The 24,211-nt window shown below is 45.6% G+C and overlaps 1 protein-coding gene across 1 annotated transcript; it reads right to left on the bottom strand.

Annotated features, from left to right (window-relative positions):
- LOC137095679 (guanylate-binding protein 1-like) lies at positions 1-24,147 on the bottom strand. The gene is made up of 8 exons (XM_067462455.1): positions 24,116-24,147; positions 21,661-21,866; positions 9,254-9,496; positions 8,747-9,027; positions 7,866-8,078; positions 6,121-6,223; positions 4,665-4,873; positions 1-192 (listed from the first exon to the last, which is right to left on the bottom strand). The coding sequence occupies exons 1-8, from the start codon at positions 24,145-24,147 to the stop codon at positions 1-3; spliced, it is 1,479 nt and encodes a 492-aa protein (XP_067318556.1).
- Positions 24,148-24,211: the final 64 nt, after the last annotated feature.

The raw sequence follows: 24,211 nt of genomic DNA, 5'->3' as shown, positions 1-24,211 counted from the left end.
TCACATGAACAGTCCAACACCCTTTTCGATGATCTGCGGCCAATAGTTTCTGCAAGCTATCAGCAGCAGCATGGCTGTGTTCGTCCAGGAGAACTCCTTGACCCTGGCGCTCTTCTCTCTCAAGTCCTGGACATCCTCCTTCATCCGCCCGGCCTCCACCTGGAGCCCCTCATTCACCAGCGCCTCTTGCTCCTGCAGGAAGAGGGAGGGAGAGAGAGCGGACCCATAGAGAGTGGGGCAGAAGCTAGGGAGAGGGGCTGATCTGGCCGGGCTGGTCCATGCCTTGGTCACCTCTAGATTGGATTATTGCAATGCGCTCTACGTGGGGCTGCCCTTGAAAACGGCTCGGAAATTCCAACTGGTCCAACGGGCAGCAGCCAGGATGCTGACTAGGGCTCCTTACAGAGAGAGGTCAACCCTCCTGTTCAAGGAGCTCCACTGGCTGCCATTTATCTTCCGAGCCCAATTCAAGGTGCAGGTGCTCACCTACAAAGCCCTAAACGGTTTGGGACCAGCCTACCTGCGTGACCGCATCTCCATCTATGAACCCACACGTTCACTTTGGTCATCTGGTGAAGCCCTGCTCGTGATTCTGCCTGTGTCACAAGCGCGTTTGGTGGGGACACGAGACAGGGCCTTTTCTGTGGTGGCCCCCCGACTCTGGAGCACCCTCCCTAAAGATCTTAGACAGGCCCCTACACTGGCAGTCTTTAGAAAGAGCTTGAAGACCTGGCTGTTCCAATGTGCCTTTCCAGAATAGGAATCTCCAATAACAAGTCCTCAAAGCACTTTAGTAGAACTAAGATTACTGCACACCGCACTCTGCACTTGCCCTATAATCCTCGTATACCTCCTGCCATATCAGCACTTTTAATCTTGTACCCACTACTCTGGCCTGGCCCAGTTTTATTATGTCTTGATGTATTGTTTATTGCATGTCGTTTAATATTGCTTTAACTGTTTTTAATTTGCGTTTGGTGTTATATTGTTGTGTTGTGTTGTGTTGAGGCCTTGACCTTTGTAAGCCACATCGAGTCCTTTGGGAGATGCTGCGCGGGTACAAATAAAGTGAATAATAATAATAATAATAATATAGAGGGGGGCGACTGGGAGACCAAGTGCCCTAGCATGGAGCCACCCTTGCAAAGGGACCTCTGTTTCTCTCCAAAGAACCCTTTTGTTGTGACTCAGCTGGAATCACAGAGTGATGGTATCAATGATCCAGCGTATCTGTCCGAACGCATCTACGTCCCACCCCGGAGTTTGAGATCATCTGGGGAAGCCCTGCTCTCGACCCCACCGCTATCACAAGTGAGGTTGGTGGGGATGAGGAGCAGGGCCTTCTCAGTGGTGGCCCCTCACCTGTGGAACTCACTCCCGAGGGAAATTAGGTCATCAACATCCCTTCTCTCCTTCAGGAGGAAATTAAAAACGTGGTTGTGGGACCAGGCCTTCGGGCAATCTGACAACTAGATAAAGACAATTAGATGACTAGGACTGACAGGACTGACAAAGTGGAATTGGAATGTGGACTATGAGATGGCGAACGCTGACTGTTAATTAGGTGAAATCAGTTTTATTGGTTTTATTGTGGTAATGCAGATTGTTAATTGTTTAATTGCTGCTATATTGTTTTTATTCTACTGTTATGTTGTTGCCGGCATCGAATTGTGCCTTTGTAAGCCGCCCTGAGTCCCCTCCGGGGTGAGAAGGGCGAGGTAGAAGTCACCGAAATAAAATGATTCTGATGGGGATGATCAGATGGAAAGCAATAGGCCTGGGCGGTTTCGTTCGTTAATTTTGTAATTCGTTAAATATTCGTTAATTTTAGCAATTACAAAACGATTACAAAACTTATTTTTAAACCCGGAAGTGTTTTTAAATATCGAAACGGCATGCGCCAAATATTTTTGTATTTCCGTCCATTTCGGAAATACGTAAGATGGCTGCTAGGCTAGATGCTTGCTGGGAGCTCTCCTCTCTCTCCTCTCCTTAGCCAGTCAGAGCCTGAAAGAGGAGGAGGAGGAGGAGGAGGAGGAGGAGAGGGCGGGGAAGGCGCCGGCTGAGCAAGCGAGCGAGCGAGAGGGCGAGCGACCCTCAGCGGGAAGGCGGCCCGTCCCTCCTTCCTCACCTTTGCGGTGGGTGTGCTTCATTCTCCCAATTCCGCACTGAAACCTTAGCTAAGGGCTGGGCTAGATGGCCTTTGGGGAGCCCTTCTCCCAATTTCGCATTGAGACCATAGCAGAGGGCTGGACTAGATGGCCTTTGGGGACCCCCTTCTCCCAATTCCGCACTGAAACCTTAGCTTTGGAGGAGCCGGGCCCGACTCGGCGGCAGCGCTTGAGGGCCCGCCAGAGTGAGTGCCTGCCTTCCCTCCTTAATAATAATTTCTCCTCCCTATTCTACTAAATTAATAATTAAATTAAAAAAATATTGAAAAAATATTGAAAAAAAAAGGGCGCCATCTTTACAAAATGTTTTGTAAATATTAACGAAATTTCGTAAATACCGAACTTTTTTAAGGGAAAATTTTGTAATTATTTTAAATATCGAAACAAAAAAACCCCCAAATACAAATCGATTTTAGAAACAAATTTTTGCGTTGTTACCCAGGCCTAGAAAGCAAGGATGTTCCTGTGTTAGACAAGGAAGACCAGGATCGGGGGGCCAGGAGTTCAGTTGTTTCCCACAACAAGGCTTGACACTGGGGAAGGTGAAACTACTGAGAGTGAATGCCAGGGGCCTGATGAAGGAAGGGCGGAGGATAGTTCTCAGCCATCTAATGAGGGATTTGACTTCGACTGGGCCGGTGATTTAGATAGGGCTGATCGCTTGGAACTGAAAGTGTGAAGGAGTGTCAGGATCGCAGGGAGGCAAGAGAGAGAGAGAGGCCCGAGGCAATAGGAATGCCTTCATGCTGGCCCAAGAGTATTAAACAGACTGTCTGAATGTGCCTCAGTGTCAGAGCAACTTCACACTTTAACCAAGCTTTTCATGTTCAGGTTTCAGCGGTGACCAGGGGAACATTCGCACAGTTAAAACTTGTGCGCCAGCTGCGCCCGTACCTTGCGAAGTCTGACTTGACCACGGTGGTCCACGCTCTGGTTACATCCCGCATAGATTACTGCAACGCTCTCTACGTGGGGTTGCCTCTGCAGACTGCTCGGAAGCTTCAAATGATCCAGCGCTTGGCAGCCAGGTTGCTAACAGGAGCGGCACTCAGGGAGCACACAACTCCTCTGTTGCGCCAGCTCCACTGGCTACCAGTTTGCTACCGGGCACAATTCAAAGTGCTGGCGTTAGCCTATAAAGCCCTAAACGGTTCTGGCCCTACTTACTTCTCCGAATGTATCTCCTCCTATGAACCGGCTAGGACACTAATATCATCTGGGGAGGCCCTGCTCTCGGTCCCGCCTGCATCACAGGCGCGCTTGGTGGGGATGAGAGACAGGGCCTTCTCAGTGGTGGCCCCTCGGCCTGCAGATATCAGATTGGCCCCCTCCCTGCTGGTGTTTCGGAGGAGATTGAAGACCTGGCTGTTTGAATAAGCATTTGATTAAACAGTGTAATTGAACATAGGAATACGGAATAATGGGTGACGAGACTGGATTCTGATTTTACTGTTGAGGCACTAATGATTGTTATACTGATGTTAATGATTTATGTTACAATTGATTTTAATTGCCCTATACTTGTTTTGTGATGTTTTGTACTGATGTTGTTCACCGCTTTGAGTCGCCTGAGGGCTGAGAAAAGCGGTATAGATATAAAGTAAATAAATAAAATAATAAATAAATAAATAAATAAATGTTTTAAGGACTTTGTCTTGTACTTAAGGGACTTTGCCTTGCCTGTGTCTTCATAGATCTTGTTTACCTATGTTACCTTGGATTGATTCTGCTTTGGTTAGACCACACCTGGAATATGGTGTCCAATTCTGGGCACCACAATTCAAGAGAGATATTGACAAGCTGGAATGTGTCCAGAGAAAGAGGGCGACTAAAATGATCAAGGGTCTGGAGAACAAGCCCTATGAGGAGCGGCTTAGGGAACTGGGCATGTTTAGCCTGAAGAAGAGAAGGTTGAGAGGAGACATGATGAGGGCCATGTATAAATATGTGAGAGGGAGCCACAGGGAGGAGGAGGGAGCAAGCTTCCTTTCTGCTTCCCTGGAGACTAGGACGCAATGGAACAATGGCTTCAAACTACAAGAGAGGAGATTCCATCTGAACATGAGGAAGAACTTCCTGACTGTGAGAGCCGTTCAGCAGTGGAACTCTCTGCCCCGGAGTGTGGTGGAGGCTCCTTCTTTGGAAGCTTTTAAACAGGGGCTGGATGGCCATCTGTCAGGGGTGATTTGAATGCAATATTCCTGCTTCTTGGCAGAATGGGGTTGGACTGGATGATGGCCCAGGAGGTCTCTTCCCACTCTAGGATTCTAGGATTCTAGGATTCTATGATCTTTTGAAATATACTTTTGCCTTTTGACCTTTTTATCTTTTATTTTAAATAAAACTACAAATCAATTGCTGGTGTGTCCCTTGGTGCCTTAAGCAAGGTGGCTCTACTCTGAGGTGCAACACCTTTCACAGACCGAAGGGGCTCCTGTAGTGGAAGGGGCGAAAAGGAGGGGGGGGGGGTTTAAAGGGTCCGGACACTGGGACTCTGGAGATGCTTACCGCCAGCCGGCTCTCCAGCATCTTCTTATGCTCCTCCAGGATTTGCTCATGAACGTGCTTCATCTTGAGCATCAGCTGCTGGATGTTCTCCTGGCAGCTCCTCTGCTGGTCCTGCTTCTTCTGCTCCAGCTCAGCCTGCTTCTGCTGCTGGACCTCCTGCTCCCTCTGGGTCGCATCTGCCTGTGCCCGGGCTTCTGCCCAGCAAATGGAGGAAAAGGGAGGAAAGGGAGGAATGGAAAGAAGGGTGAACCTCTGCAGACCCTCACCTCCCACACAATGTTCACTTGATGCAGCTCTGGGCCTTTAACTGCTGAAAGGTGAGGCCTGTAACCAGTTCCTCTTTCCGGGCCAGAAGTGGGGCTCACCTCCGTAAACCAGATCAACAATTGGGTCACACCGTCTACAGAAAACCCACACACACAGATAGATATCTACATAAAAACTCCAACCATCACCCAAGTCAAAAAAGAAGCCCCATTAAAGCCTTGGCAGACCGTGCAAAAAGAATCTGCGAAGCCCACCTCCTCCAAGATGAACTGAACCACCTCAACTGGGCTCTCCAGGCCAAAGGAGACTCCACCTCAGACACCAGAAGAGCTGCAAGACCGAGAACAAGCCACGAGAGCAAAGATGAAGATCCACCCCAAGGAAAAATGTTCTTGCCAGGCATCAAGGGAACCACTGACCGCAGAAGGAAGCTGATGAGGAAACACAACCTACAAACAATCTACAGACCCACCAAGAAAATCCAACCAATGCTCTGTTCAGCAAAGGACAAGTGGGATCCTCTCACTTCTGCAGGAGTCTACCGTAGACCACGCAGCTGTGGACAAGAAGTCTCCATAGGGACCACCAAAGGCAGCAGCAGGATTGCCCAGACACGAATCAAGGAACATGAGAGGCACTGCAGACTCCTTCAACCAGAGAAGTCAGCCATAGCAGAGCACCTGAGGAACCAGCCTGGACACAGCATATGATTGGAGAACACAGAAATGCTGGACCACTCTCACAACCACCATGTCAGGCTACACAGAGAAGCCATTGAAATCCACAAACATGTGGACAATGTCAACAGAAAGGAGGAGACCATGAAAATAAACAAGATCTGGCTACCAGTATTAAAAAATTCAAAAAATGCCACAGCAAAAACAGCAGAGAGGAAACAGGCAGGGACATCTAATTACCTTTCAAGAAGAGTTTGCTCCAGGCACAGTCAGCCCATCGTATGCCAATCAAGATGGTCAATTGAAACATTAACACACCTAGCCCAACTGACAAAGTCCTTTGTCTCACCCTGGTCATTCCACAGATATATAAACCCATTTTCCCACTTCCAACAGACCTCACCTCTGAGGATGCTTGCCATAGATGCAGGCGAAACGTCAGGAGAAATGCCTCTAGAACATGGCCATATAGCCCGAAAAAACCCACAAGAACTCACCTTCCATTTGCTTCTCCTTCTCACTGAGGGCCGTGTCGCTTTGGAGAATGGCTCTGCTGATGGCATCCTTGCCCTCCAGGAACTGCTTCAGGGCCTCCTCTGCCTAGATGGAGGAAGCAGAGCTCAGGAGGACCGTCAGGAAAGGCCTGGACTGGACACTGCCAAAGGATCTGCCCCAAGGACCCCCTCTCCTGGCACCAGTGAGGGGATTCTGGGGGGCCCATGGGGGCACCCGTTCCCCAACCTTTGGCTACCAACACAAGGTCACTTCCCTCAGCTTCTGAATTTGGAGGGCTGTTCTTTGGGAATCTGCAACATCAATGCAAACATGATGCAAACATCAATGCAAACATGATCCTTTAAACAGAGGCTGGATGGCCATCTGTCAGGGGTGATTTGAATGCAATATTCCTGCTTCTTGGCAGAATGGAGTTGGACTGGATGATGGTCCAGGAGGTCTCTTCCAACTCTTTAGTTCTATGTTTACCTCTCCGAACGTATTCTCCCCTATGAACCATCAAGATTATTAAGATTGTCTGGAGAGGCGCTGCTCTCGGTCCCACCAGCCTCGCATGCGTGTCTGGTGGGGACGAGGGACAGGGCCTTCTCGGTGGTGGCCCCTTGACTCTGGAACTCTCTCCCACTGGAGATCAGAATCGCCCCTTCTATCCTGACATTTAGGAAACAGGTGAAGACGTGGTTATGGAGGCAGGCATTCGACGAGTGAGCCAACACCCTGAGATATGGATGGAGGGTGACGAGCAACTATTTTAGTGACAACTGACCACTATAGTTATTGAATGTAATTGCTGTTTTAATGTTTTATTGTAATATGAATTATGATATTTTATTGACTGTATGTGATATTTTGGTTGGAAACCGGTCTGTGTCCCTCAAGAGAGGTGAGAAGGTCAGTATACAAAACTTTTAAATAAATAAATAAATAAATAAATAAACAAACATGAATGCTGACATACCAGCTGCGGCCCTCTTATTCCTCCACTGAGACCCACTCGTTGCCACTAATGTTTGCGTTGCAGGTTTGGTTGGGAGTGTGCTACCTTGGCATAATATTTAGGGCTGGGCAACCACGGAAAAATTTGTTTCTAAACTCGATTTGTTTTTAGGTGGCCCTTGCGTTTCGTTTTTTTAAATAATTCTGAAATTTTCCTTTTAAAAATTTCAAAATTTACGAAATTTCGTAAATTTCATGATTGATTCGTTAATGGCGGACGCGATTGCGCAATATGCTAAAAAAACCTCCAAACGGGACAGGGGGAACTCCTGAAGCTTCCCTCTCCCTCTGTTGTTGACTGTTGGTGTGATAATAAAACAAACAACAACTATAAAACTTGCACCAGACATGCGAAAATAATTACGAAATAATTACGAAATAATTTCGAAACAATTTTGAAACAATAACGAAACAATAACGAAATAAATTGAAAAAATTGTTTCGAATCTAAAAAACTCCTCACACTATTCCAGAATGGCTCAATATCGGATCGTAAGCTAATTTAAATACAAATTAATAACGAATTATGAAATTAACGAACGAAACTGCCGAGCCCTAATAATATTTACTTATTTTTATGCCTGGATGCGTGAACTTCTCTGATCTGGCCAAGAATCACCAGGGTAGCCCTGCATGACTGTCTTTCATGGCCCAGCCCTTCCTTCCATCGTTCTTTTCTTCCTTCCCTCATTGCTTCCCTCCCTCCTTCCTTCCTATTTTCCTTCCTTACCATCACCCCCTTCTTAGGTTCCCGGTAGTATCGTTCCTCAACATCCTTCAGGTCTTCCACAAACTGCTTGTGTCCGTTGGGCTGGGAGTAGACCCAACTGTGCACCTTCTCCTCCAGCTCCACGGAGAGCGAGGCCAGCAGGGCCTGACAGTGTTTAGAGGATTCCTGCTCATTCCTTCGGCAGTATTCCTCCTTCCGGTCATCCAGAGTTTTCTGGCAGAAAAGGAGGCACAGAGGACGGATATGGCTGAGAGCCCAAGAGCCGCAGAAGGGCTGCCAAGGGGCATGGAGCGCTTTCTCCAGCAGCCATATTCAGCCAGAAGATCGATCATGCCCTCCATAAGGTTACAACCCACTCTGATGTCAAGGGTAGGCGGGCAGCTGGTGTTAGTGTTATAGGTTATCCTCGGTGCCTGTCTCTCTCTTCTCCCTGCTATCTCCTGTTCGCTAAGACTCATAACTCTCAAGGACATGCCTCCCTTCCTAAGTCCACAGTCACGTGGAAATCCGCACCCAGAGAGGAGGGTGACAGCATGAAAGATGTCTTGAGATACTTAGAGACAGAGAGTGAGACACTTAACTTTCCTATATAGAAACTTAGTTCCTTCCAATAAGGCCTGCCTTTGCTCCTTGAATAGCTAAAGCTCATTTGCTCTGCTGTTGTGTTTGGAAGCTTCTGCTCGGTTAAACTGCTGCATTTTGCTTCTGCTTTATTTTACTGCTTTTTCCTATTGTAAACCTTATTGTAGACACCAATCCCGTGGGGCTGGGAGTGCTGCCAGTGGGACTGGTGCCCCTTCTGCCCCTGGGGATCCCTTCCCCATGAGACCCCCCCCCCCTTTTCAGGCCTTATCAATGGCTCATCTTGGGGGGCAACTCACCATGAGCTTAATCTGGAAGCGTAGCTCATCGTCCTTGAAGGCACGTTTCATGAACACCTGGAGGGCCTCCTTCTCACACTCAGCATGGACCCCCAGCAGCTCCTGGATGCTCTCTGTGGGCAGGCTCAGCCTCTGCCCTATCAGCTTCTCATAGCAGGACACAGCTTCCTCCACTGCGGCTGTGTTCTCCATCTCCGCCAAGGCCAGCACTGAGCTCTCCATGCAGGGCACCTTCCCACTGCAGATGGTCTCCACATAGCTTTCTGCCAACTTGGCCAGTACTGTGAGGAGGAAGGCAGTGACGTAAGGCAGGTGTCAGATAATGATGCCCAGCACAGTGTGGAAGAAGCCAAGGGGAAGAGGTACAGGTCCTTGGCCCCTTTGGCCTTTATGCTCACAAACCATCACAAACCTCAGAGGAACAAAGTGGAGGCCAGAGATAGCACCGCATCATGCTACAACTGCGGCATTGGCTCAGAGGAAGGGGGGCAGGAGGGAGGGACTCACAGTGCCCAGTGACCACATGTCCCCCTGGGAGAGTCTTCTCCTTGGAGGTCCAGAAGATGTAGTTGCAGAACTGGTTGGCCTGCTCCACAAAGTCGGGTTCCAGCTCACTCTCCTCCATCTGCTCCAAGCGGTGCAGGTTCTTCCGACTGGTGGGACGGTCAAAGATGAGGCACTTCCGGGTGGGGAAGAAGAAGCGGATGCATTTGCGGGGCAAGTTGAACAGCTGGACGTCGGGGGTGTCCCCTGCACAGGAAGGAGGAGACAGGGAGAAGTGGTCCCCACTGGACTCCCTTTGTTTTAGAGCAGGAATTTAGGGGTCTTTGCCAGGAGGCAGAGACCAATTAGACTCATCGAAGAGTTCGTTACCCTGGTGAGACAGAGAGAAGCACCCAATCCCTGATTTTTCCCAATAAAAGGTCTCACCAAGTGGAAGGAAGTGCCACCGAGGTTTATTAGCGATTCAGCTGAAAAGGATGCAGAGCAGCAATCATTCGCCAAGCAGAGCATGTGGTTACAGAAATAAAGGCCATTTTTATAGAAACTACAGAGCTGTGAGTTTCAAAATTCCCCCTCCCCCCTCCCGCCCAGCTTGAAGGGGATTGGTGTCAGGATGTGGCCTTCGAGTTAAGAAAACACAGCCAAAGCCTCCTCCGGGCCTCGAAGTCTCCCTCCTGACATCGTTGTGTTTTATGGTTTGATAGGGGAGCCATCTGGCAGAAGAGATGCTTTGTTGATGTGGGAATGAAATGTAGCCACAACTTGAGATAAGGGGGGAAGAAGGGGGGAGGAACCAAGGGAGATGTATTGCTGGACTTTGGTGGGAAACCCTCAGATCTCTCTTTCTACGAATCCTGTAAAGACTGAATAAACCTGTGTTCAAGAAATTTGCCTTGTGAGCATGGCTTTGTTCTAAGATCTGGCAGGAGCTGAAAATTGGCTGATGTGCAAACAGCTGGGAGGAGGCTTGGCCGTCCCCCATGCATCAGGGTCAATTGCAGGGGCGCCAGAGCCTATCAGGAGGCTCCTGCTGCCTCGACGCTCCAGCGAATCAGAAGGGAGGGAGGCGGGATGAAGGGAGACAATGCATTCTGGAGTGGATTATGACAAGTTTGTCCCGGGTGGGGGGGTCTGTCAGCCAAGCCATTCTATTTTGTTCATGAGTGAAGGCAATAAACATATGTTAAAGAAATCCGGGTTTTCATGTCGGCATCAGATATGACACAAAGGGGAAGACTTGGGTGGAAGTTCTTTCTGGAGATGTTTGAAAGAAAAACGGTTTGGAGGAAAAGAGGACTTTCCTAAGGTTATATTCCCCCCATGGTTATATGATTAAAAAGTCTGCCAAACGGAAATCCTAATGGTGGCCCAACTCCAAAGTCAAAAGGATTTCCTTGATTATTGTCCATGCAAAGAATGTCCAAAGAGAAAGGTCTTTTCCTGATCGCTGATGGCTTTTCCAGAGGCAGGGCAGCTTCCTTGTAGATTTCCCCCAAGGAGAGGGGAAGGGGGCAAAAGGGTCAGGGCAAGGTCAAATACATGAAGGGAAATATAGAAATAAAATATGAAAATATAGAAGTCATAACACAGAGAGTAAACCCAACTATCTTCCCCCAGTGTCCATGGTTCATATTATTCATAGGAAGGTCCATAAAGGGAAATATCTCAATGAGGGGGAAAGAGATTCCCTTGCTTGTGAGACGGGGGACCTTCAGGAGCCCAGGTGTGCCTCAGGTGGAAAAAGTCAAATACTTTTGTGGCATGATTTTCAGTAATATATGAAAACATATGAAAATAGGGCACAAAGCCTTGATTAAACGATACACACCAAACTGACCAAGGCTTAACCCTTATAATCCAGCCTAAATCCTAATGGTGACCCAACTCCGAAGTCAGAAGGATTTCCTTGATTATTGTCCATGCAAAGAATGTCCAAAGAGAAGGGTCTTTTCCTGATCGCTGATGGCTTTTCCAGAGGCAGGGCAGCTTCCTTGTAGATTTCCCCCAAGGAGAGGGGAAGGGGGCAAAAGGGTCAGGGCAAGGTCAAATACATGAAGGGAAATATGGAAATACAGGAGAAAATATGAAAATATAGAAATCATAATACAGAGAGTAAACCCAACTACCTTCCCCCAGTGTCCATAAGGGGAAATATATCCCTGAGGGGGAAAGAGAGTCCCTTGTTTGTGAGATGGGGGACCATCAGGAGCCCAGGTGTGCCTCAGGTGGGAAAATTCAAATACTTTTGTGGCATGATTTTCAGTAATAAATTGGTTACTTTCTGTTGTAAACATATGCAAATAGGGCACAAAGCCTTGATTAAATGATACACACCAAACTGACCAAGGCTTAACCCTTATTATCCAGCCTGGCGTCCTTGCCCTTAGCAAAACTATAAGTTACTATCTCTTATGGGGGGCGGGGGTCATGTTCGACTTCACCTTTTTGTGTCCCAAGGCCAAAGTGTTGGTTGGGAAGTAGCAGAAAAGAGAAGGATTGAGTAGGCCAAGGAGGCAGTTTTAGCCAAGGGGTGCCAGCTGCAAGATTTCACCATTCCAGTGGATGCTCATGCAGGTTCCCTGTCGCTCAGATAGTTAATTGGGAAGTTCATTTGGGCATTCAGCAAACGGATTCCAAAGAAAGGAATGCAAAGAAAAAGAATCTCTTCACAACCTTTTAGAATAATGAACATTGTGACAAAATGCTACTTTGTGTTTCTTCCTCCCTTTTAAAATTATGACCCCTTAGAACAGGCATATCCAAAGTCTGGCCCAGGGGCCAAATGTGGCCCCCATTCAACTTTCCACCGGACGTCTCTCTCCAGGCCTCCCTCCCTACAAACTTGCTTGCTTCTTTGCTTCCTCCCTTCCTTGTTCATCACATTTACTAAATTCCACTGAGTACTACTGTAGAGATGTGTTCATTATAAAGTGTTATTTATAATGTTTATTATAGAGTGTTTAATGTACTGTGTTTAAACTGCATTTATGTATTACATTTATTGCCATGGCCTAGCTGTGAGGGATAGGTTGCCATGGTGACAAGACAAAGCCTCAGAGAAGGTGGGCGGAGCTTAAGGAGAAAAAGGTGGGAAAGTGGCAGTTAAGCTCCAGTCCGGTGGAGGAGACCCGGAGAAGAGCAGAGCCAGTTAAGGGCTCTGGGAAATAGCAGAGTCAAGAAAGGACTCTGGGGGAAAGTAGTTTAGTCCGGTGGAGGAGACCCGGAGAAGAGCAGAGCTAGTTAGGGCTCTGTTGTGAAGCTGTGAGAATTCAGTAGTTCCTAGAATTTGTGAATATTTCTTCAGCAAGAGAGCTGAAGGTGTTACTTTGTTAGATTACTTAGGTTAAGGAATCTAACAGAGGGGGTTTTCAGGATTGCCAGTAAGGAAAGACTGGTGATCAGTGGTTTGTTCCGAGTATAGGGCAAACAGTGTGGACATTCACAATAGGGAACTCTGGAATAGTATAAGCACTTCACTAAAGAAGGAGTTTGTAGATTTGTAACATTCAGAAGCCTGAAAGTATCTCAAACCAGCCATTTTGTAACATCAAGCCTTGTGCCAAGTTCAAACTCTCAAAACTGCAACAATTACGTTCTGTTAACAATAAAACTTGTTCTCTTTTTATTTCAAACCTGCCTCCTCCATTGCTGTTATGCTTGGTGCATTCCACACTACCAAAATCACCTCACAACCCAACTAAAGATAAACAGAGACATAAACCAGCGTCTCTAAACATATTGGTGGCAGCTTAATTGATATTTAAAAGAAGGTTCCTCACATAATTTTTGGTGGCATTTTAGTGAGATTAGCGCTGCTTCTTTACATTTTTGGTTGACAAGCGGTGGGATTAACGCTTCGTTACATTTTTGGTGGCAGACGACGGGATTCGTGTAACAACTAATCGAGTGCCTTAAGTTTAATTTTAAAATAAGTTGTGAGGTAAAAGTTGTTGAAAACATGGCTACCAGGCGGCAGAGAAAGCTGGCTGAAGAAAGAGAGGGAGACCAAGGAGAAAGTTCGGGCTCTGAGATAGAGACAGAGCCAGTGCCTATGTCAGAAATGGCTTATAAATACAAACTGGAGATGGAGGAAAAACGATTAGAGATGAGACGATTGGAGATGGAGGAAAAACAATTGGAGATGGAGAGAGAGGCGAAACAAAGAGAATTTGAAGAAAAACAAAGGGAAAGAGAGTTTGAAGAAAGACAAAGAGAAAGAGAGAGAGAATTGGAACGGGAGTTAGAATTGAAGAGAATGGAGTTTGAGCTAGAAAAACAAAGGTTGGCTTTGGCACAAACATCCAGTGTTGTCCAGGAAGGGAGATCTGGAGTGGATACCCCAGATTTGACAAAGAAATTCCCAAAATTTACCAAAGGAGATGACCCAGAGAAATTCCTTATATCTTTTGAAAGATGTTGTCGAGATTTTGGGTTGGCTAAAGACAAATGGATGATATACCTAAGGCCTCAGATAAATGAGAAGCTTTTACAGATTTATGGACAGATGCCGGAGGAGTCTTGTAGAGACTATGATCTGTTTAAGAAGCAGGTTCAACAGGAATATAGATTGACTCCTGAATATTATAGATTTAAGTTCAGGACGTTGAAGAAAGATAAAACTCAAAGTTTTGCTCAGGTGGCCTCTAGATTGTCTCAACTGTTTGATAGTTGGATAAAGATGTCTGAGGTAGAAGATTATCATCAGCTGAGGGAACTTTTGAAATTGGAACAATTTTTCCAATTAGTTCCTTATGAAATTCGTTGGGTGATTCAAGATCGCAAGCCATCCACGATTGTAGAGGCAGCGGGTATGGCGGATCAAATAACAACCTTGAAAGAAGGATTCAAAGGGGAAGATCTGCCAAATGACAAAAGAACAAACAGGCAGCCATTTTATTCACAACAAAAGCGCCCACAGCAAGAAAAGGGTGCTGACTTAGAAGACACCACCTGTAGGAGGCAGAGTGTAATAAGACCAACTGCTCCTGAGGTAAAACGACGGTGCTATCTATGTGGAGAATGTAATCATTTAAAATATCAATGTCCCTTGTTAAGGAAAGAGAAAACAACCCTCTTTGTGAATAAAATGAAAGAAACACCAAGGGCAGAAGCAGATACTGTTCCAAAGGAGAGTTCAAGCTCAGAGCCTCAAGAGAAACAATGTTTGTTCATCCTGTCAGGCAGCCCATCTAAGGACTACTTAGAAACCATTTATATTGATCACAAAGACAGGAAAGCACTCAGAGATACAGGTTCCGAAGTATGCATCGCGCATCCCGAAATAATACCTCAGAGATTTCAGCAGCCAACCTCTGAAGTAAGATTAAAAGGTTTAGGTCCCGCGATCCCAACACCCGTGGTGACCTTGCCAATAGAATATAAAGGATGGAAGGGTGTGTGGGATTTTGCAGTCAGTCCTGACATACCATATCAATGTTTAATTGGAAATGATTTGGCTGAAGAGATTAAATACTGTAAGATGGCGTATGGGGAGAAGGAATGTAACAATGAAAGCCCTGAACAGAAAGCCCTGTGTTTTGCCATACAACAAGATGGGGACGAGAAGCCAGAATCTAGCACTACGGTTGCTGAGCTTATTAAGAAGACAGGAGGAGTCAAAGAAATTCAACAGGAACAAAGAGCAAAAGAACAACTCTATAGATTTATTGCTGAAGATGGTGTTCCAAATATAAAGTCAGAAGTGTACAGCCAGAAGAGACCATGCAAACGAGGAACAAGCCCTGCAGCAGAGCCGATTCCAGTGGCTGATTATTTGAGAGCCAGTGAAGAGAGTATAGAAACAATAGGTCTGGAAAGACAAGTGATAAACTCTGAGGAGAAAGAGGAATCCTTGACCTTAAAAGATGTATTTCCTTTAGCGCCACATAAAGAAATTACCTCAGCCGAACATTTTGACAAAGACAATAAAATAAAAGTAAAAGAGAAAGCTAAAGGAAAACAAACTCTGGATGTGACAGTAGAAGCTGATGCGAGTTCAGAATATCCAGGGGTCTTCTGTGAAACAAAGATCCATACATCTGAAGAGAAAGTAAACAGAAAAAGAAGATTTGGCCATGTGTCGGAAGAGAGATCTCCTTTATCCTTGAACGGAGAGGAAAGAGAGAATAAAAGCCAAGCTGATAGACTGACAAGAAAACTAATATACACAGACTATATTGGTGATGATAAAAAGAAAAAGCTGCAATTTCTAGCTTTGGAAGTTTGTCCAGATAGCAGTGATGAGCTTGCCATGAAGAAGGACAATATTCGTGTTCGTTCTTCCAAGGACAGTGAGTTCTCTTCAGTGCCAAGAAGGGATGCTCGAGGAATTCCAGATTGTTCACCGCAACCTGATGCTTCATGGAAGCAAGCCATTGTTCAAGCCCTGAAAATCGATGGAAACAAAACTGTTCCTGATAATTGGAAGGTCAGACAAAAGAAGAAACCTAAAAAGAAGAAACGAAGAAGTGGAAGAAAGAAGCTAAAAGATCATCATAAAGAGACATTGCTGTGGACAGTTGGTCCAATACAACAGAGGTTGTGTTTGAACCATGGGACATTGGACACTAAGACATGTCAATGATCAAATGTGGGAGTTTAACTATTGTGTGGGCTATTAACAAAGTGGGACCATATGTATGGAAAAAAGTTGTGGTATGGTAAATAGATAAATGTCTTATAAATTGACCAGACTAGGTAGAAAGTCAATTATATATGTTAATGGGATAGAAACACATTTAGACAAGGATAGTTTTATTCAGGTAAGTTATATAGATATAGGTTTAGTGTTAGCCTGTTAGTTTCATTGGAAGGTGTTTCATCAATACTGATTCCATGGAAAAGGATTTAGCTTTTAAAATCTAATGTATGTGTAATATAGTATAAAATAGTATAGTGTAATATTTAAACAAAATGGGTATACTGTTTTATTATAGACTTATAAAATATATGATGTTATTACAGTGGTGAACTGTATATGTTCCATACCATAGATATAAGATATAATCCCATTATAATAAAGTGTGGTAGGTATATATGTTTTACAATAGGCAATAGATATTTACGAATATATGTATAAGTATAAAAATGTGAGACTTTGATACCACATCCATAGATGATACTAGAATTTCATAGGTTAAAGGTTTGTATATATGTATAGTTGAAATGTACCTAACTATGATGCGTTTCCCTTTCAGAATTGATGTATATGTATATATTGTTAAATAATATGTGAGATTATTTTTGCTATTCTAGGATTAAGAAATATGCAAAAATAATATTTCTGGGGAGGAAGGTGTAGAGATGTGTTCATTATAAAGTGTTATTTATAATGTTTATTATAGAGTGTTTAATGTACTGTGTTTAAACTGCATTTATGTATTACATTTATTGCCATGGCCTAGCTGTGAGGGATAGGTTGCCATGGTGACAAGACAAAGCCTCAGAGAAGGTGGGCGGAGCTTAAGGAGAAAAAGGTGGGAAAGTGGCAGTTAAGCTCCAGTCCGGTGGAGGAGACCCGGAGAAGAGCAGAGCCAGTTAAGGGCTCTGGGAAATAGCAGAGTCAAGAAAGGACTCTGGGGGAAAGTAGTTTAGTCCGGTGGAGGAGACCCGGAGAAGAGCAGAGCTAGTTAGGGCTCTGTTGTGAAGCTGTGAGAATTCAGTAGTTCCTAGAATTTGTGAATATTTCTTCAGCAAGAGAGCTGAAGGTGTTACTTTGTTAGATTACTTAGGTTAAGGAATCTAACAGAGGGGGTTTTCAGGATTGCCAGTAAGGAAAGACTGGTGATCAGTGGTTTGTTCCGAGTATAGGGCAAACAGTGTGGACATTCACAATAGGGAACTCTGGAATAGTATAAGCACTTCACTAAAGAAGGAGTTTGTAGATTTGTAACATTCAGAAGCCTGAAAGTATCTCAAACCAGCCATTTTGTAACATCAAGCCTTGTGCCAAGTTCAAACTCTCAAAACTGCAACAATTACGTTCTGTTAACAATAAAACTTGTTCTCTTTTTATTTCAAACCTGCCTCCTCCATTGCTGTTATGCTTGGTGCATTCCACACTACCAAAATCACCTCACAACCCAACTAAAGATAAACAGAGACATAAACCAGCGTCTCTAAACATATTGGTGGCAGCTTAATTGATATTTAAAAGAAGGTTCCTCACATAATTTTTGGTGGCATTTTAGTGAGATTAGCGCTGCTTCTTTACATTTTTGGTTGACAAGCGGTGGGATTAACGCTTCGTTACAACTACACTTAAAATGTGGGAAGCTATTGTGTTCATCACATTAGGTTGGGCTCAAGTGTAGAGTACAGCATTCTTTGTCTACCTTAAGCATGGGATACAGCATTCTTTTCAAACACTTCATGAGGTGGTGGGGAAGTGGAGTTTTGGTAATGATCTGAATATTTGGCCAATTCTGTAATGTGATAGCATTTGTTGCTCTCAGGTTTAAAATGAAACATTCCCTGATTTGTGAGAGAGGAAATTGTGGGAGGAGACAAAAGTGCCCTTGTTGGAGAAAGTTCTGCCATTACCTTTTGCTCACCAAGTTTTTACTTTAAATGTCATTATGATTATGATTATTTGAAACACAACAAGATGAGTCCACAGCAGACAAGATCACTCTGCTGGCTGTTGAATTGGATCACACATCGGACACTTCCCAAGTGCCTAGGACTGTGTGATGTATTGGCGAATAATGTGTGCAGATCTGAGCAGGATGGCCTTTTGCAGCTGGCAGATGGTAATTTTGTCAGCACCAATTATGTTTAAGTGCACGCCAAGGTCTTGAGGCACTGCACCCAGTGTGCCCATCACCACTGGGACCCCCTTGACTGGCTTGTGACAGAGTCTTTGCAGTTCAATCTTTAAATCCTCACATCGTGTCAGCTTTTCCAGTTGTTTCTCTTCAATCCTGCTGTCACCTGGGATTGTGACATTGACAATCCATACTTTGTTTTTTAACACGATCGTGAGGTCAGGAGTGTTGTGCTCCAAAACTTTGTCTGTCTGAATCTGGAAGTCCCAGAGGAGTTTGGTGTGTTTATTTTCTGTAACTTTTTTATGGCTTGAGATCCCACCAGTTCTTTGTGGCAGGCAGATGGTGTTTGTGGCATAAGTTCCAATGAATCATCTGAGCAAGGGTGTTGTGCCTCTGTTTGGAGTCTGTCTGCGCAGTCTTCTTGCAGAAGCTGAGGATGGGATCCATTGTTTCATCCGCTTCCTTGCAGGGTCCACATTTGGGATCTGTCGCCAACTTTTCAATTCTGGCTTTGATGGCATTGGTTCTAATGGCTTGTTCTTGGGCTGCCAGAATGAGGCCTTCCTTTGTCTCCTTTTTCCAAGTTCGATTTGTGTTCCAAAGTTCCATTTATTATTATTATTATTATTATTATTATTATTATTATTATTATGCCATGTCTCCATGCTGTGCAGTGCTGGGAGTCATAGTTTTCCAAGGTCCATACCCTTCTCTTGCTGCATTTACAGTAAGGAATGAATGCTCTTGCACCCCGCTTTAAATGTCATGGAGTCCTCCTGGGAGTTATTGTTTCCCAAAGTCCATACCATTCTCTGGGTGCATCTACACTGTGGAATACATGCAGTTGGACCTTACTTTAAATGCCATGTCTCCATGAGATGGTCTTAGGAACTGCAGTTTCCCAAGTTTCATAAACCTTCTGTAAAATGAAGGCAGCTGGACCTCACTTTAAATACCACAGCTCCATTCTATGCAGTTTTCCAGCGGGGAGAGAGAAGGCAGGAGAGTGCATCACCACTTTCCTACCCTCTCTGTTTCTGGAATTGAAGACGCGTGACAGATGACATTTCAAAGAAGGTAGGGAAATCATTTGTTTCATTTCTAAACTGAGTATTAGGGCTGGGCGGTTTCGTTCGTTAATTTCGTAATTCGTTATTAATTCGTTATTTTTTTTTTGATAACGAAGCGATATTGAACCGTTCTGGAGCAACTAAAAATCGAAACGAATTTTTCAATTCGTTTCGTAATTGTTTCGTATTTGTTTCGTAATTGTTTTGAAATCGTTTCGAAATTGTTTCGTTATTATTCCCGTATGTCTGGTGCAAGTTTCATAGTTGTTGTATGTTTTATCACACCAACAGTCAACAACAGAGGGAGAGGGAAGCTTCAGAAGTTCCCCCTGTCCCATTTGGAGGTTTTTTTTTAGCGTATTGCACAATCGCGTCCGCCATTAACGAATTGATTTGTAATTGTTTCGTATTTGTTTCGTAATTTCCAAAATTTCGTAAATATCAAACTTTTTTAGAGAAAAATTTTGGAATTCTTTTAAAAAACGAAACGCAAAAACCCCCTAAAAACGAATCGAGTTTAGAAACAAATTTTTCCGTGGTTGCCCAGCCTTACTGAGTATGACTGAGCTCTACTCTACCAAACACTTCCCTGCTTCAATGTGATGAAGTCCCTCCTTCCTCTCTTCACTCCTTCCTTTCTTCTTGGGGATAAGGTCACCAAAAATGGTGGATGGGCCCTGATTAAGTGTCGTCTTCTCTCCAGGTGGGTCTGGCCTCGTCCCTCCCATCCCATTGGCCCCCCCCCTCTCTCTCTCTCTTCCCCCACAATCTTTTCTTTATTTCTTTGCCTGGCTTGCCCCAGGTGCACACTGCCATCACTGCTGCTTCATGATTGGGAGGCTGAGCACCTGCCTGGCTTCCTTTCTCTCCTTCTCTGCTGCCGCTCCACATTTTCCAAAAAAGGTTGCCCTTTATTTATTTATTTATTTATTTATTTATTTATTTATGGTATTTCTACCCTGTCTCTTCTCTACCCCGTAAGGGGTACTCAGGAATCATAGAATCCTAGAATCTTAGAGTTGGAAGAGACCTCCTGGGCCATCATCCAGTCCAACCCCATTCTGCCAAGAAGCAGGAATATTGCATTCAGATCACCCCTGACAGGTGGCCATCCAGCCTCTGTTTCAAAGCCTCCAAAGAAGGAGCCTCCACCACACTCCGGGGCAGAGAGTTCCACTGCTGAACAGCTCTCACAGTTAGGAAGTTCTTCCTCAGGTTCAGATGGAATCTCCTCTCTTGTAGTTTGAAGCCATGGCTCCATTGCGTCCTAGTCTCCAGGACAGCAGTAAACAAGCTTGCTCCCTCCTCCTCCTCCCTGTGGCTTCCTCTCACATATTTATACATGGCCCTCATCATATCTCCTCTCAGCCTTCTCTTCTTCAGGCTAAACATGCCCAGCTCCTTAAGCCGCTCCTCACAGGGCTTGTTCTCCAGACCCTAGTCTCCATTGAAGCAGAAAACAAGCTTGCTCCCTCCTCCTCCCTGTGGCTTCCTCTCACATATTTATACATGGCTCTCATCATATCTCCTCTCAGCCTTCTCTTCTTCAGGCTAAACATGCCCAGCTCCTTAAGCCTCTCCTCATAAGGCTTGAGGAAGAACTTCCTGACTGTGAGAGCTGTTCAGCAGTGGAACTCTCTGCCCCGGAGGGAGTGTGGTGGAGGCTCCTTCTTTGGAAGCTTTTAAACAGAGGCTGGATGGCCATCTGTCAGGGGTGCTTTGAATGCAATATTCCCGCTTCTTGGCAGAATGGGGTTGGACTAGGTGATGGCCCACCAGGTCTCTTCCAACTCTTTGATTCTAGGATTCTAATATAATGTATAATAATAATAATAATAATAATAATAATAATAATAATAATAGATTACAATCAAATGCAATAAAATTCAATAATAGAGAAAATAAATGTGATAATAAATAGAGTAAAATAATAAATGTAATAATGATAATAGAGTAAAATAATGTAAATGTAATAATAATAATAATAATAATAATAATAATAAATAGAGTAAAATAATAAATGTAATAAAAATGATACTAATAACAGAGGTAATCAATACCTTTGACTCTAGTATAAGCCAAGACGGGCTTTTTCAGCCTATAAAAAGGGCTGCAAAAACTAGGCTTATACTCGAATATATACAGGATATTGTTCTTTCACGGTTTTTTGAACTACAAATGCAGTGTGCATAGGAATGCGTCCATGTCTTTTTCAGACTTTAGTCTGGACCCCCAACAGGCTGAGGGACCGTGAACTGGCCTTTGGCTTCAAAAGTTTGGACAGCCCTGCCTTTGAGGATTTTTTTTTAAAAAAATTGTCTTTGAATGACTGGCTTGGCCCAAGCTGCACTTGGCCATCCAAAACTTCTCTTGCCTGTTGTCTTATGGCAACCACATGGATTCCTTAGGATTTTCTTAGGCAAGGACCACTCGGGGGTGGTTTTCTGGGTCCCTCGCCCTAAAACGTAACCTGCAGCTCCTGGGATTCCTTGCGGCCTCCCATCCAGTCCCAACCAGGGCCGCCCCTGCATGGCCTTCAGGATCAGGTGGTACCCAGTGGGGCGCAAGGTACCTTTCTTTAACTTCAGGGCATTCTCCAGGTACTCGTTCTCAGTGATGGGCTTCCCGTTCAGCTTCAGCTGCAGCGTGAAGTCCCTCAGGGTCCAGACAAAGCTGGGAAAGAAGCGCAAGTATTCGATGGAGTCCTCCAGGCCCCCGTCTACGCTGCCCCCGGGAGAGGCCTTGGCCTTGATGCGCTCCGTCAGCTCTGTCACATAGCTACAGGGGGTCCGGTTCAGGAATCAAGGGATCCCATTGAACCCCACCACCCTCAAGGGCCCACTGGCCATGTCAGAACAAGGAACACAGGGATGGCGGAATGGGGCGAATCTTTTTTATGGGGCCAATCTCTCTTTCTTTCCTCCTACTCTCTGGAAGTGTACCACCTATGTTCACAATACCCTGGGTGCTCTTTGGTTCTGGTCTACCTGGAGATGGCCAGGGTGACCAATTCTCCATCTGAGAAGAACCTTCTGTCCCTGGCATGGGGAACCCCTTGGGCTTTTTTCTCAGTCCCCCCACCTCTCACCATCCTATCCTTTCTCTTCCTTTTCCTTCCACCTTGCCTCCTTCACTTCTTTCCTTCTGTCCCTCTTTCTCCTTCCTTTCTTCCCTCCCTCCACCCTTTCATCCTCCCTTCCCTCTTTACTCCCTCCCTCCTTCCCTCTTTCTCCTTTCATCCTTTCTTCCCTCTTTCCTCCCCCCTTCCCTCGTTCTCCCTTAATCCTTCCTTCCCTCTTCCTCCCTCCTTCCCTCTTTCTCCTTTCATCCTTCCTTCCCTCTTCCTCCCTCCTTCCCTCTTTCTCTTTTCATCCTACCTTCCCTCTTTCCTCCCTCCTTCCCTCTTTCATATTTTCTTCCCTCTCTCCTCTCTCCCTCCTTCCCTCTTTCTGCTTTCATCATTCCTTCCCTCTTTCTCCTTCCTTTCTTCCTTCCCCTCCACCCTTTCACCTTCCTTCCCTCTTTCCTCCCTCCCTCTTTCCCTGTTTCTCCTTTCATCCTTCCCTCCCTCTTTCCTCCCTCCCTCCTTCCCTCTTTCTCATTTCATCCTTCCTTCCCTCTTCCTCCCTCCTTCCCTCTTTCTCCTTTCATCCTACATACTTCTTTCCTCCCCCCTTCCCTCGTTCTCCTTTCATCCTTCCTTCCCTCTTTCCTCCCTCCCTCCTTCCCCCTTTCTCCTTTCATCCTTCCTTCCCTCTTCCTCCCTCCTTCCCTCTTTCTCCTTTCATCCTACCTTCCCTCTTTCCTCCCTCCTTCCCTCTTTCATGTTTTCTTCCCTTTCTCCTCCTCCCTCCTTCCCTCTTTCCTCCCTCCCTCCTTCCCTCTTTCTCATTTCATCCTTCCTTCCCTCTTTCCTCCCTCCCTTCTTCCCTCTTTCTCTTCCTCCCTCCTTCCCTATTTCTCCTTTCATCCTACATACCTCTTTCCTCCATCCCTCCTTCCCTCTTTCTCCTTTCATCCCTTCTTCCCTCTTTCCTCCCCTTCCCTCATTCTCCTTTCATCCTTCCCTCTTCCCTCCTTCCCTCCTTCCTCTCCACCCTTTCATCCTTCCTTCCTTTTCCTCCCTCCTTCCCTCTTTCTCCTTTCATCCTTTCTTCCCTCTTCCCTCCCCCCTTCCCTCATTCTCCTTTCATCCTTCCTTCCCTCTTTCCTCCCTCCCTCCTTCCCTCTTTCTCCTTTCATCCTTCCTTCCCTCTTTCCTCCCTCCTTCCCTCTTTCTCCTTTCATCCTTCCCTCTTCCTCCCTCCTTCCCTCTTTCCTGCCTCCCTCCTTCCCTCTTTCATATTTCCTTCCCTTTTTCCTCCATCCCTACTTCCCTCTTTCTCCTTTCATCCTTCTGTCCCTCTTCCTCCTTCCTTTCTTCCTTCCCTCCACCCTTTCATCCTTCCTTCCCTCTTTCTTCCTCCTTCCCTCTTTCTCCTTTCATCCTTTCTTCCCTCTTTCTTCCCCCTTCCCTCGTTCTCCCTTCATCCTTCCTTCCCTCTTACCCCCTTCCCTCTTTCTCCTTGCATCCTTCCTTCCATCTTTCCTCCCTCCTTCCCTCTTTCTCCTTTCACCCTTCCTTCCATCTTTCCTCCCTCCTTCCCTCTTTCTCCTTTCACCCTTCCTTCCCTCTTTCTCATTTCATCCTTCCTGGGAGTGTGGTGGAGCATCCTTCTCTGGAGGCTTTTCCACAGAGGCTGTCTGTCTATTGGGAGTGCTTTGATTGTGCCTTCCTGCATGGCAGGGGTTGGACTGGATGGCCTTTGGGGGTCTCATCCAGCTCTAGGATTCTATCCCAGGAGTAGGCAATACGGGGTCTCATGGATAGACAATATCTCTCTCATCCATCGTCTCATCCTGACCAAGGCCAACCCTTTTGGGATCCAAACGTTTCCCGTCTTTCCTTCACTTTCTGCCTCTGAAAGATCAGAGGAAGGGGAGGAAAGGGCAGGGAGGGGGCTTGGGGATAATCCCACCCAGCCCACCAGGAGGCCCCCAAGTTAGAAAGTTTGTCCATGTCCGATCTATCTCTATTTGTTAGAGCCCTAGTGTTTCATGAATGGACGCGCATGTCACCTGGC

This window comes from Anolis sagrei, chromosome Y (assembly GCF_037176765.1).
Source record: "Anolis sagrei isolate rAnoSag1 chromosome Y, rAnoSag1.mat, whole genome shotgun sequence".
Classification (NCBI taxonomy): domain Eukaryota; kingdom Metazoa; phylum Chordata; class Lepidosauria; order Squamata; family Dactyloidae; genus Anolis; species Anolis sagrei.
The sequence above is the reverse complement of the archived record's forward strand: the minus strand, read 5'-3'. Positions and strand labels throughout refer to the sequence as shown.